The 15453-nt window shown below is 41.2% G+C and overlaps 1 protein-coding gene across 1 annotated transcript in view; it reads right to left on the reverse strand.

The window, feature by feature from the left end:
* The window catches only part of ptprua (protein tyrosine phosphatase receptor type Ua), a 502564-nt gene that overhangs the window by 236804 nt on the left and 250307 nt on the right, over positions 1-15453 (reverse strand). The window contains exon 5 of the mRNA XM_037693627.1: positions 5079-5160. Within this exon, the coding sequence (XP_037549555.1) occupies positions 5079-5160 (82 nt within the window). The remainder of the gene's footprint in view (positions 1-5078; positions 5161-15453) is intronic.

A 15453-nucleotide genomic window follows, 5' to 3' on the forward strand; every position in this document is an offset into this window, starting at 1 on the left:
ATATATATATATATATATATATATATATATATATATATATAGAAGTAAAAGTGTTTTAAACCCTTCCCACACTCTTGCAATATTCTAATGTTTCTAAACTCTCTAAAAGAGCACAGAATGTCATGATTTCAGCTCTCTGCCTCCGCTGCTCTCAGCCACCTGCAAGCGTTTTCAGCCACGCCCACTCCTCCGCTCTTCACGGAGATCTGCTGTTTAGCTGTGGGAGGAAGCTTATCCTTCAGTGTTGGCTCAATCAGCCAATTGTGTTATGTCCAATCTTATTTTGAAAAACTGCAATAGAGCGAGTCCTTGATAAACGAACCGCCAAGTAGCGAGGTACTATTTTGTTTTAGTCTCTGTTTGTTTGTTTTTTTCAGTTTTTTTTTTTTTTTTTAGATATCTTATGTTATTCCTTGGGTATGCTCCTTTTGTAATGAAACTCTGGCACAACAATTTCCTGCAGGATCAATAAAGTTCTATATTTTCTTAACTTTGATCTTGTTTTTGCTGAATTTAGCATTTAGCTACAGTTTTGCTCATTTTAGCTTTTGGCAACATTTTTAATGTTTTAAGTAATAAAAAAACAGTTGATTTAAACTGTCAGTAACTGTTTTGCTTATTTAAAATTTTAATTGCATTTAGTCAATTTTAATTAGTGCCTAAGCATTTGCATATTTTAACTTTTAGCTGCAGTTGTGATGTTTTTAGCTTTTATATACTGTTTTGCTTATTTTAGCTTTTAGCCACTGTATTCCTACTAAGCTGGTGTAGATTTTTCTAGGACATGTTAAATATAAAAATATAAAAGTAAAAACATAAAAATAAATAACTGGACTTTTATTCTGTGGTTGAATACATTTCTCTTCCCACCCAGGAGACATTATCAGTTCAAAAACCTGGAGTGTGTGGAGTGCCAAGCTTTTAAAACTATATAAGAAGCACAGTTATGTTACCTAGATGCACATGCACATTAAATTCACTCCTACTGGTCATTAGGGTATTTGTTGTCTGGCTCACAAGAGACACTTTGGTCACATGTATGAAGGTGAGAATTATATTGAAACTGACTGGTAATCAGGCTTAAGATCGTGTCTTACCACACCTGAAGCTGAAGAGTCGACGTGCAGTCACGTGGTTGCGAGACATTCATTTTTGCACACAACTTTCATAGCCCACAAGATACATGGTGCTGAGCTCCAGGAAAACCTCTCCTACTGCAGTATATGTAACAACATGAGCTTTTTCCTGCCAGGGTTTCCACAACATCCCTGTATCTGCTTTTTGGCCACAAATCAATCAAAAAAGAGTGCCAAACTTTTCGGCAGACTCCTCCGAGTATAATCTCTGTGCAATCATCATCCAGGAGTTGTTGGTCATTTGACTATCTTTATAAGTGTGTCTTGATGAGTTGTACCAATGGATGCACACTTTTAGAGATCTGAACGTGGACGGGGGCTGAGATGGGGTAGAGGCAGGGCAGCCAACTCGGGACTCGAAAGTCCCATGTTCGATCCCCAGTCATTGCACATCTCGTGGTGTCTCTGAGCAGCACACCCTATCACCAAATTGCTCCCCGGGCACTTTCAATAGTTGCCCACTGCTCCACCTGGGGGTGGATGGGTTAAATGCAGGGAGTCAATTTTGCCATTGTATGGGAACATACAATGATGACAACACATAACACATTATTGATGAGTCATATCAATGGATGTATTTTTTGAGTGATTCAGCCAACAGCTCCTCAAAGGTGTCTGTGTTGCTAGCAGTGGAGTAATTGAAGCGAAATGATAACATTACGGTCCGAGTGCTTTTCCATATAAACAAACAGGCCCACAAACTTCTGACCAATCATTTATATAAATCCACAAGGCTTCCCCCTTGCCCACACAAGGTTTTAGAGGACATCACCAAGGAGGGGTGAAATGCCAACCATGCCTGCCCAGAGGACTTTGTGGCAAAATGGATGACCCAAAAACTGTGGAGAGTGACCAACAAATGATGAAGTTGGTCACAGAGCAGAAGTGGTCTGTCAATCAGAGATTTTCATAATGACAAGGGACAAGGAGTTATTGCCACTAAAAGATTTAATACAGTTTCTATCCACTGTGATTACCATGACAAGGTGATGACCGCAGCAGAGGGAAAAACATGCAGGAAGCCATCCAGGACAACATGGACTACATTTTCTTATCTGGGATCAAGAAGTTATGCATCAATGCCCAGACCTTCTTGTGCGTCACCAAATCTCAAAATTTCAACGATCAACCATTTTGACAATGACGGGGGGAGACTCATATTATTAGCACCTTTATTCAAATGGCAATTTGCAATTCTATCTTCACAAATGAAGACATCTTTTTTTTTTTTTCTTAGAGGTGCTAGAGGGCGCTCTAGCTCTCCAGGCTTCTGACAACATTCATTCTGACATGAACATTACCCCTTTCGGCCACTAGAGGGGCTATAGGGTGTTCTAGCACTCTAGGCTTCTGACGACTACCATTTTAAAAAGAAAAACGATGCCAGAAAGTGGAGTTCCCCCCGTGGGTAGTGGTGGACGTAAATCACAAGGGGTGGATGGACCAGGAGATGATGGGTGTGTGGCTGTCCAAATGCTACACCAAATGGCCCGACGGATTTTTTAAGACACACAAAGCCCTGCTCATCATGGACAGTATGCACACACACATTACGACCCAGTTTAAAGAGAAAATAAAAACCTGCAACTCCTACCTGCTCTTATCCCTGGAGGATTAACAAAAATCCTCCAGCCTCTCAAAATCTCTGTTAACCGGAGCTTTAAAGCTGCCCTGCGTCACCTGTGGGAGGAGTGGATGGTGAGCGGAGACCACAGCTTCACCTCCACCAGACGGATGGGCCATGCCACATTCCAATGGGTCCTCGGTTGGATTGACAAAGCGTGGACCTCATTGAGTAAAGAGACAATCCAGTCGGGGTTCAGGAAGGCTGGAATATCAGCTGGAGCTGGAGCTGGAGCTGACGCGGAGGTGGACTCTGACAGCCGCGGGGAGGAAGAGGAGGTCGAGGCTCCACTTCACCTCCCTCAGGATTGGCAGAAGTCTTTGTCAGTGACACCGAGGACAAAGAATTTGAAGGATTTGAATGGAAAAAACAAATAAAACAAATAAAATAAACTGGTGTTGCTGTTATTATTTATGGCTGTGTGGACGTGTAATGTTAAAGCCACCTGCTATGTTTGACCATTACATTTTTTCAAGGAATAGTTCAACTGAGACACACCTTTACTATAATGTTGAGCAAACAAATAATTTATTATAAGTGTTAATCTGGTTAAAGTCCTCCCAAGCAGCTGTCATTTTAGCAACAAAGCGATTTTAGGCACAACACCGGCCCACATTTCCGGGTTGTCAGCAGTGACGTAACAAATGCGACACATCAGCGGTGACGCATGATATGTGCGACTAATACGGCAAAGCCATGTATTTATGGATTTTTCCAAATTATTAGACATATTTGGACATGTGTGACTTATGGGGGGAAAATGTGGTATAGATTAAGGGCCTTCTCCTACTCAGCTCCTGTTTCCTGGAATATCTTGCAAAGAGATCTGAAGCTCTTGACCTTGACCTCTCTAAGTGACTTTAAACATCTGTTAAGTTCCTGGCAAGAACCAATGCAGACATGTTCCTGTTTTTAGTTTCCTACACCGTTTTGCAACCTAACTGATTTTTGCTACTTTTCCTTTTAATTACCATTTTATTTTCACTTGTTCAAAAATATTTGTATTTGTATGCATCCTTTATGATTGTCCCCTGTTGTCATCATTCTTTGTTATAATCAGGTCTCTCTTGTAAATGAGTCCCCGAGGCTCAATGGGATTTACTTGTATAAATAAAGCTTGAATGAAACTTACTTCTGACCAATCATTTACACATACCCGTCATAAAACGTTCGGCCCAGACCGTGTGTCGAAAATGGGCAGATGAAGCTACTACCAGAACAAAATGACTCAATTTTTGTCAACTAGGTCAATGAGAGATAATTTCTCAGCTTCTGGTGGAGTATGAAACAACCTTAAATGCTGCGCTGTAGGTCTTTAGAAATCTGAACTCTGAGACCTACTCCAATGTTTACTGGGGTCAATTCTCATTTGATGTAAACGGCTTCCTTCACTCCCTTTCACAGTATCTGTATTTTCTGTAATCTACATTCTTTACAAACATTTAGCTCCTCAAAAGAATGACCCTTATCCTTGAGGTGTAGGTGCACAGCTCAGTTTTGTCCTGAAAAGTGACTCAGCTGTGCACCCGCTGAGTCACTCTCCACTTCATTGTGAGAACATGGGGCCGAGATGGTGTAGAGGCAGGGCAGCCGGCTTGGGACCCGAAAGTCCCAGGTTCGATCCCCAGTCACTGCACATCACGTGGCGTCTCTGGGCAGCACGTCTCATCCCCAAAATGTCCCCCGGGCGCTTTCAATAGCTGCCCACTGCACCACCTGGTGGTGGATGGGTTAAATGCAGAGAATAATTTCGCCATTGTATGGAAACATACAGTGCTGACATTGTGATGACATTATTATTATTATTATGTTTAAGACTGAGGCCTGTGTGCTTTAGGTGAGGACAATAGGAATCTTTAGCTAATGATGCAACTTTTTTTTGGCAAATACTGTTTGCCAGCTAGTCGCCATTAATCTGATTATGTTGAAAAATTCATCCTAGCCCACACAACAAAACCCTAACCTCTTCATAACTTTGTGATGCCAAAAGAAAATGTAAAATATCCCAGAGACAGGGTCTTAGTGGAACCACGAGCTGTCCTCCTTCCTGCCTGTAACATCCCATTAGTTTTAAAAGTACCCAGCTGGAAACATAGCAATCAGCTGAAAAGGTCAGCCGTTCAGCTGGGACAAAAGAGACGCCTCCTGCCGAGCTGCTGCAGACACGTAGCAAGCACGTCAGCACAAGTGCCTCACAGTCTTCAATCACCTCTGCTGAGTTTCAGTGCCTCGGCCCCCACCGTTCAGCCGGACTCTGGCCCAGTAAAGCAGTAAAGGTCAACAAGTAGGCTATGAGCGGTGCAGAATTGGGTACTTACAGCAGGGGTAATTGAGCAGCACAGTGTCGTCCAAGGCGATGTATCCCTGCCGATCACTGGAAACAGTCGCTTCAAAGATGACCTGTGGAGACAATGGAGAATTAAATGACTTACAGACTGTTACTTCTGGAGCATTAAGAAGAGTGGACCTGGGAAATTACAGCTACAGGGTCCAAAGTCCTGTGAGGAACAAAACTACAGAGATGCATTTTTGCAATTGTGTTAATCCAACCTTTATTTAGACAGGTTAATCCCATTGAGCCTCAGGGACTCATTTACAATTCAGACCTGAATACTGAATACTGAATACTGTCAGCATGTTTATACTATCTTCTATTTTTATTTTTATTTTTTTTGCAATTAAACTATGTATGCATATTTCTGCTAATGTGTGTGAGTGTGTGTGAGTGAACATACTGTAAATTAAAGTGTATGCGTGACTTTTTTTCATTACCTCCTGTCCTGGTTTTATCATGATATATATATATTTTTTTGTATTTTATCAACTACAGCCCTCAATAATTTCTTTTGTCTCTTACTGATTTATCCTCAGTGTGTTGGGGTATTTGCCAGGGCTAGAGATTTCAGGTGCTGTTGGTTTGAAAAAAAGAAAAAAGATAAAATAAACATTTGAAACAAATAACCTTGTTTGTTTTTCATAATAAATCAATAAAAATCAAGAAACTTCTAAACCCCCTATCATTATACTTAACCAGTTTTAGTGTTGAATTAGCCAACTTAAACATTTTACTTTTGTTTCTCATCTGTAAAATAAATGTGAGAGACTTTAAACCCATTTTAAAAATCCAAAGCCTCGATAGATGTAAAAAAAAAATTAAAAAGTCATTTAACTAACACAGACAGAAGGTTTACCTTCAAGCACAATGTAAACTGTCAATGCAAAGAAAAAATAACAAGCGTTAAATTATGACCAGATTAATAATAAATGCTGTTTGATTCAATTATACCCATAAGACATTTCAATGCATCAAGCATTAAAGTGAATGAAGCTCTCTCCTTCTTCGTTACTCCTTTATTACATCTATACACCACCCCACCCCACCACCCCCAGTGTGCAATAAAGTCATGTTGGGATTTTCAGCAGTAATTACAGTCAGCTAAAATGGTTCCCACAGAGAGAAACCCTGTGCTCTAAAGAACCGGGTGTGTTACCAGTCGGTATGATAAAGCTGCACCTGCATCAGACGTCAAATGAGCAGCCAGCCGAGACAGAGTTTTATCCACATTTACCACAGTTTGTTATTTTGGCTGACGTCCGATGGACGCCGGGCCGTTCTCGCGCTCTCAGACGACTGCAGTGTTGACAGTGCATCAGACTTTAAGTGCCTCGGGCTAATCGATACCACGAGCCTCTGCAGATAGAAACAGACTAAGGTTTTCTTTCCACTAATTTATTTTTAGTTTTCATTCCTATGTCGGGCCATTAGAGACGTCTGACCGATTAACTCCTCAATTCTTCATGTGTCGACGCACCCAGCATCGATTTACTCAGCGTGGCTCTTTGAGCCGTCATTAAGATCCTGTGCATCTGCCCTCACTCGTGAGTAAGAGAACACCCCATCCTGAGCAACAGTGTCAGCATCTTGCTGGTGTGCAAACACTAAGCTCTCACACACACTGATGTGAGTCCCTTTGTGGTGTGTGTGTGCATCCACAGGTGAGAAATGCAAATGACACCATTTCTTTGGTGGAGTAAGAGCAAAAAGTGTGTCATGAGGAAAAAACAACCAATGGGGAAAGATCGTCACATTGTTCAGTAAATGCCCAGACAACCGTGATTTTCGCTGTGTAAGTCACAGTTGTTGGCATAAATTAGCATGCCTGCGACTTATAAACCAATTAGATGTATTTATGTTTTTTTTCCATATTTATAAAATTTTTGGCTGTGATATGACGATTTCATTCATTCTGACTTGGAAAATATTGAATGTTAAATGGACTGTACTTATATAACGCCTTTCTATCTTCTTTCAAGATACTCACAGCACTTTACAACAATCTGTGTCCTCATTTACCCGTTCATACAGCACTCTACTAGATCTATACAAAACTAATTGAGCAAATCATTCTAAAGAGACTAATCAGAGTTTTATCACATTCATACACCAATGGGACACACATCAGAGGCTATGAGGGGGTTCAGTGTCTTGCCCAGGGACACTTCGGCATGTGACTGCTGGTGGATTCAAACCCCCAACTCTTGCACTGGAGGGTGACTAACCACTCAGCCACAGCAGAACACTACCATTTTCAGCCACTAGAGGGCCCTCAACTAATATGGCAAGCTAAGTGTCTCATTAGTAGTTAAAAGTGGCTATTAATGAGACACTTGGCTTGCCATAAAAGCCACTTTCATCTTGCTCCAGAATTCCTGGAGCAAACGTCAAATCAGCTGCATTTTGCCGCACCGCCCAGGCGAAATGCAGCTGATTTGACCATTAAATCGTAGTTCATCTGAGACACACATTTACTATAATTTTGAGCAAACAAATGATTGTTTTTAGGTAATTATATTGATAAATTTTGAAGAAATGCACAGCGAGTTGTCCCTCTGCGCGCTCCCGCAGCTGCGATTCAGCTTTTGAAATGTACTCTGATTTGATCCTCAAAGTGCATTTATTAATGAAAAGTTCAACTGAGACACACCTTTACTATAATTTCGAGTAAACAAATAATTGTTTTTAAGTGTTAATCTTGTTAAATTCATGTTAAAGTCCTCCCGTGCATGTTACCACGGCCACCATTTGGCAGCCAATCGATTTTTGCCACAACAACGGCCCACATTTCCGGGTTGTCATTGGTGACGCGTAACAAACAAGATGCGTCAGCGGTGATGCACAATAGATGTGACTTATTCAGCGAAAATACTTATTTATGATTTTTTTCCACTTTATTAGACATATTTGGACTGATGCGGGTTTTACGGCGATGTGATGTGTACGGCGGCAAGTACATAGTTGTAGAAAAAAAAATTAAAAGTTTTGTTATGATCACTTTTATAAACTAAACAAAACCAATCCATGATTTGACTGTCTGATATAATTTAACACAAGCTTGTTTCTGTGTTTTCTGCCTGATTGCTGCACTGTGGACTGCAAGATAAAACTATTCAGTCAGAATATTTGTGTGCTGTCGTTGGGCAGACTGACTTGTACAGCTCTTAGAATCCCCAGACCAGTAAAATAAACGACAACACAAGTCTGGATTGGCTGATGAATTGGTTGAGATTTTAAATTTTATTAAATATCTGCAGTTGGCCCTGTCCTCGACATGCATCACAGATTTTCAAACAGGCTTTTTTTTGGACAGCTCATTGAGGATCCATCTGACTTTTTTTTTTTTTTTTTACCACTTTTCAATAGGCTGGTCACAGGAGAGAAACCACAATTTCACTCTGCCCAGTGAGGCTCTCCTGCTAGAGCTGTCATTTCTAACCTGGCCCGAATATGGGCTGGGCCGGGCCATAATAATGTGCTGGATGGGCGGGCCAGGTTGGTGTTGGGATTTTGATTGCGTCAGCGGACACGCATGGTTGACGATCCAATTATATGGCAATATGGTTTTCTATACTTCCAATGATATGGCAACATGATTTGCCATACGATCACCAGCCGCATGCGACCATTTGACCGCGCGCTGACTGGCCTTGAAAGAGGTAAAAAGTTCAGTTAAGCTTCAGATGGGACTACCAGTGTGGCCAGGCAGCGATCCATCAGCCCAAATGCTGTTCATTCAGCCGCTGCACTCAGCGGACGTGCGCGGCCAATGACCCAAACAGGTGAGATCCCAAAGCAGACATGTCAGAGCAGTGTCCGTGTCTGAATAATACAGAATGCAAGCAAGAGCAGGGATTTAATGCACTTTGACGGCCATGAAAGGACAAACCCCCCCTCAGCTCTGATCTTCTTCCCCTTTTATTCAGCCGCACTCGTCCACTGACCATTAATAACTATATAAGCAGTCAAAGATTAATTAAAAATGTTGGGTGGGGGGGGGTGTTTGAACCTGTAATTATTGTTAATTTGTTGGGTCTAGGGTTGAACGACTACATAAATTTTAAACTCGACATTAACATAATAAAACTCGAGTAGAGCTCGAGTACTTGATGACATCATAGGATTTAACGATACAAAAATAAATAAATGAATAAAACCGCAAAAAAGGGGCAGCACGGTGGCGCAACTGGTAAAGCTGTGCCTCTCAGCGAGCAGGTTCCCAGTTCAAACCCCGGTCCAGGGGCCTTTCTGGGTGGAGTTTGCATGTTCTCTCTGTGCATGCGTGGGTTTACTCCGGGTACTCCGGTTTCCTCCCACAGACCAAAAACATGCATGTTAGGCTGATTGGTAACTCTAAATTGTCCCTAGGTGTGAGTGAGAGAGTGTATGGTTGTTTGTCTCGTTTGTCTCTATGTGTCCCTGTGATGGACTTGCGACCCGTCCAGGGTGTACCCTGCCCCTCGCACAGTGATTGCTGTACATGGGCACCGGCGACCCCCGTGACCCAAAATGGAAGAAGCGGGTAAAGAAAATGGATGGAACCGCAAAAAAGGTAATTATTTACAAAAAAAGTTCAACAAAACATTGGGGGCATATATTATGCTCCTACCATTTATCATACTGCAAATAAGTCACAGGAAAAACACAATTATTAGTTATTATTATTAAGCTGCAAAAGTGAAAGAAACGTGCAGCACTAGGTTTAGTTTTAGAGATTAATATGTTTATAGGTTTTTTTTAAATAGGTTTAGAGATGAATACTTTCTGCTTTTTGTTTGTGAAACAAGGTCGGAGGAAGCTGGTTCTGGTTCAGTCGACTGGACCCGGTGTTACACCATATTCTGTGACCTGCAACACCACCCCCTACAGTCACAATATACAGTGGTCACAGAATATGGTACAACATCGGTTTGCAACGAGCTCCAAACAGTCAGGAAGTTGATTCATTTTCTGTTTCCTTACGGTAGTTGAACCAGAAGATTCATCTTTAGTGAAATATTTCCATACGATTGATGCATTTCTACCTGTTTGACAAGACTGGGCCTGCTCTGCTCCATCCGTCTGCTGGGAGGAATCCATTTAGTAACCCGCACCCGATGCGGATTACGTGACACGTGACACAATGACGTAACGGCGACGTAATGACGTCACCACGAATACTCGACGTGAAATTAAAAAACTCAATAGATGTCCTAGGAATCGATGTGTAGATTACTCGAGTAGTCTGTTTAAGCCCTAGTCGGGTCGAGTGGGGTTTGGAAATGATGGCTAAGGTTTGGGGCCGGGTCGAGATGGATTTTTGGGGCCCGGATGCAACTCTATCTCCAGCTCCTCCTAGGAGACCACAAAGTGTTCACAGGCCAGAGAGGATATATAACCCCTGCAGTGAGTTTTGGGTCTCCACCAGAACTTTATTCCAGTGGTACATGTCAGGGAATCTTCCAAGGTAGACATCCAGGAGGCATCCTAATCAGACTGACACAACAAGACTCATAGATAGCTTTTTTTGTTTGTTTGTTTGTTTGTTTTTCTCCCACATCTTCAGTATGCTGAGCAAATATGACAAATACCATGCCAGCTTTATTTATAGAGCACTTTAAACACCCATAGGACCAAAGTGCTGTACACATGTCACATCTTTCCAGCTCGGCCAGTTCGTCCAGCTTGGCTCTTAACAGGAACTCGTAGGTTTGCATATATTTCGCCAGTTTTGTCCTCCCTGCACTGGCTCCCTGTGCATAACAGAATAGATTTTAAAATTCTCCTTCAACCAGGTTCAAGGAGGTTGAAGCTGATCGGGCTTTTTCAGTTGTGGGCCCTAAACTTTGCGAACAATCTGTCCCTCAACATCAGCCAGGTCACATCACTTCCTGTTTTTAAATCTCCTAAAAACACACCTGTTTTCAGTGACTTTGAACAGTGTGATTTGATTTAGTATTTCAATGTTCTGTATTTTTATGTTTTTTTTATGCTTTTAGTGAATTTTTGTTATTATTTTTAATTAAATTACTGACATTGATCTTTATTGTTAAGCACTTGGTAACGGCTGCTGGTTTTAAATGTGCTTTATAAATACATTGACTTGACTTGACATAATGAAACAATCAGACAATAAAAATAATAAAAATAATTAAAAGTCAACATCACAGATAGTGTCAAAAGCCAGGGAGAAGAGATGGATTTAAAAACACACAGGGAAGCCTGTCTGATGTTCAAATGAAGGTCACTAGGTCATTATGAGTAAATACCAAAAATACAGTAATTAAACATTCACTGATGAAAAGAAAATATGAATGAAAACTTTGTAGACTTCAAATGTAAACTTCCTGTTTGCAGTGGTCTATTTGTACTTGTCAAAGTGCATGCACTGTCTACTCATGTCTATAAATGCATACTCATGTTTGCCTCTCTATTTATAGGTTCAGTACTCTGTTCTTTTTTTTTTGTAATTGTAATTGTAACATGTTCATATTCAATAAGCAGGTCAGACCATAGTAATATTTTTTTGTATGTGAAACATACATACTTGGACAATAAACCTGATTCTCATGAGCTACTCCATGTGTGTAGTTGTGTACACACAAAGGAGCACTTGTGGAGCCGTAAAGCTATTCAGCCAAGAGGGAAAGAAATAATAAAAAACTAAAATGTCTCATGTGAGATGAAGGAGCTGCTGCACTTTGTGTGAGAGGCGTTGCTCCTTTCTTCAGACCAGACGTGCCAGGGAATGCAGTTTATTGTCCCCCGTTGCGGGGCAAAGAGGGGGAATTAGAAATACCGTTTTGGGTTTTGAAATTGCAACCCAATTTTTGATGGGGCCCTTTATCATGCCTAGATGTAGCCACACACCAAAACAGAAGTTGGCACCTCACCTTTTTACGTTATCATGCTCACAACACAGACAGACATTTATGGTGGCAGCCATCTTGGATTTTGATGTGGCAATCCAATTTTCAAAGGGAACCTTGCTTACTCCTGGATGCAGCCACACACTAAAATGGAAGTCGGTACTTCATTTATTTTCAAGTTATCATTCTCACACCATCCACTGACGGATGAAGGCTATTTCAAATCCCCTCTCTTCACTCTGCAACAGGGACAATAAAGACCCATATATCCTTGGAGCAATGCATACTGTCTGCTAGCATTCATAGCCGATTTTTAGACTCTTATGTTGAGAATTGTAGCCATGTTGTTCAAACATGAATGTGCAGACTAATTTATTATTATAATATTTCATGTGTTAGCATTTAGACTATGTTGAGAATGTGAATGCTACTGCTAGACCAAATTTGAGCTCAGTATCTATACAATTCACTCAGGTACAGACATTTTTCTGTCGGTTAAAGTTGATTGACTGTGGCAGCCATCTTGAATTTGATCAACTGCAAAGGTTAATCAGTTGTAGATGTGCAAAACATGATTACTTTCTAAATGCTTTATCTTTATGGTTCTTCATGAAATATTTAGCTAACAAACAGACAGAGTTGACTCCAACAGTTGATATCTGAGTACAAGAACGTTTACTCATAGTAGGTTGCATTCACAGACCATTGGAAATGGGAGTTTGAAACAAGTCCTAATCTGCAGATGCCCCGCTGATGTTTCACATAAACTCACAAATCTGATTTCTTGCTGGTAGGACTGAAGTGTTGACAAAGTTACATACAGTCCATCCATCCATCACTGCATCCATCTGTTCATCCATCCATCTTCTTTCATTGTTTTGCATCAGATCTGTACATGAAACGTCTAACTGAAGAGACTACTAAGGACACGTTGAAAGGATGTTATGTTCTTTCTGGATTGGAAACACCTTGGAAATCCCCCAGGAGGAGCTGGATGGTGTCACTGGGACAAATGACATCTTTTTATTTTCTTTCCTAAAACAAAATCCTCCTTTACACCCAAGACTGACTCTATTTTAAAATGTGACATGGTGGCTCGTTTGTTAGAGCTGTCCCCTCTCAGCAATAAGGTCTTCAGTTCAAGTCCTGGCACGGGATCTTTCTGGGTGGAGTTTGCATGTTCTCTCCGTGCTGTGTGGGTTTTCTCTGTGTACTCCAGTTTCCTCCCACAGACCAAAAACATGCATGTTAGGCTGATTGGTAACTCTAAATTGTCCCTATAGTGAGAGAGTGAATGGTTGTTTGTCTCTATGTGTCCCTGTGATGGACTGGAGACCTGTCCAGGGTGTCCCCCGCCTCTCTCACAATAATGGCTGGATATGGGCAACAGTGACGCCCGTGACCCAAAAAGGAAGAAGTGGGTAAAGATGCTGAATGGATAATTGATCTGAGCTGTGTTCTGACATTGCAGCATGGTTCTGATATCGTCATATGGTTAGGATTTCTGTTTGTGTGCTGCCTGTTGTCAGCTTCTGGATTTGGTGCATTTTCTGCACTTTGTGCATTTTTATACGTTCATTGTGTGTTTTTTTTTAATTTTTTATTATTGTGGTTGACAATCTAAATATAAATGTGCCACAAACACTGACAAAAGTCTGCGTCTGTATTTGCATGTTGTGTTTGCTGTCTCTGTCAGGCTGTGCCTCTCGTGCTCCTTCCTCCTTACACACATGCAGTCAGGGTAAAGAGAGTGCGTTGCTCACTTGCTGATGTAGCTGAGCTCTCACTCTGCACTGCACAATGTTTCCAAGGCCATCGTTAGAAATGATTTTCAAAATGTATGTGTTCTATAAGAAGATAGAAACCATGGAAAGAGAAAATAAAACAAAAAACAAATGAAACCTGCAGCACCGCTGTTATTGTTTGTCACCGTAGGGTGATGGTATCTTTAATATTTGATGGCAAAGTTTCCACCTTTACCCATCCCCACACAGGAGTGCACGGAGAAAAATCTATTTCTGCAAACAATCTAAAAGATGCATTTGTCCTGAAGAGAATATTCAGCTTAAGGTGATTTAATTCTCCACCGGTCTGCTCCCATCCTCTCTCTGGTTTTTGTTGTACATAAAAACGGGCAGGAAAAAAAGAAAACAGCCTGTAACACAGCTGAGGTGCAATCTGTGAAGGATGAAGAGTAGTTTGGTTTTCTGGAAGTAACAAGGAGCTGCATCGCAGCAGCGAGGGGCTAGGTGTCATTGCTGGCAAACCAAAGGAAATGACACGTGAAAGACATGATCAGGCGAGCTCTACGCCGAGTGCAGACAGTTTGGAAGATGGATGCAACTGGACAGTTTCATTTGAAGCAGAGGAGAAGCACAAATAATAGCACCTCCTGCTGCTTAGAGTTTGGCTTGAGAAAAGCAGCGCCAGACAATTAATAGTGTGAAGGAACAAAAGCCTTCCAGCTGCTCCCAAAGGCCTTGTAGCAAATACATAAAGTCAAAGCTGTAAACCGGACTGCAATAAAACAAGATTTGCACTGTAATTAATATTTAGAGCTTTTCGTTTTTCTTACAGGGTAGCATTAAGTACACACTGTACAGAGCAGGAGGAGGGGAAATAATGTGGACTCTTGAAATGTGTTGAAGAGAAACTGCGACAAAGTTCTGTTTACAGATAAATAAACCACCAGAGACTGTGAGGCAATAAAACATGTAAATGTGTGACCAGCAGTCGAGTTTCTCACATTCACTCTGCAGCATGAAGGAGCACGGGGGTTTGGCTGCAGTGTGCTGGCAGTGGGGCGTTCCTGTTGAAGTTTTTTTTTTTTTTTTTTTTATGAGCAGGGTGTAGATTTATTGACAAGGCTTACTTCAGGCAAAAGAAAGTCTCGATGATGAACACTTGGTTCATGGTAAATGGACTGTACTTACACAGCACCCTTCTAACTTATCAAGATACTCAAAGCTCTTTAAATGTTCCCCCATTTACCCATTCATACAGCACTCTACTAGAAGAATAATCAGAGCTTTGTCACATTCAAACCCCAATGGGACACACATCAGAGGCAACGAGGGGTTCAGTTTCTTGTCCAGGGACACTTCAAGCATGTGACTGCTGGTGGAATCGAACCCCCAACTCTTGCATTGGAGGATGACTGCTCTAACCACTCAGCCACAGCCGCCCTAATAAATCGCCCTGGTAAAGGTGAAGTTAAGGTCAGCAGAACATAAATCTCGATGAGATGAAAGTCTGAAACATTCGTCACCTTTTTACTATAAAAAATATGTCTTTAAAATAATGTAAAATCTAATTAATAGGCTCTTGTTTTTCCTACATTTTGTTCCTCGTTACAAAGTGAAAAGCTGAATTGGAAAACCTCTCCATTCTTCCGTGCATAACTTGATACATAAGTGACCAACTTCCACTTACCTAGATGTATCTATGTTAACCTTGTGAGTTAGATACTTTCAAAACTAAGCAACGTGCTCTCTTTCATTATGGTGCACA

The sequence above is a fragment of the Nematolebias whitei genome, chromosome 19 (assembly GCF_014905685.2).
Source record: "Nematolebias whitei isolate Nwh7 chromosome 19, NemWhi1, whole genome shotgun sequence".
NCBI lineage: Eukaryota > Metazoa > Chordata > Actinopteri > Cyprinodontiformes > Rivulidae > Nematolebias > Nematolebias whitei.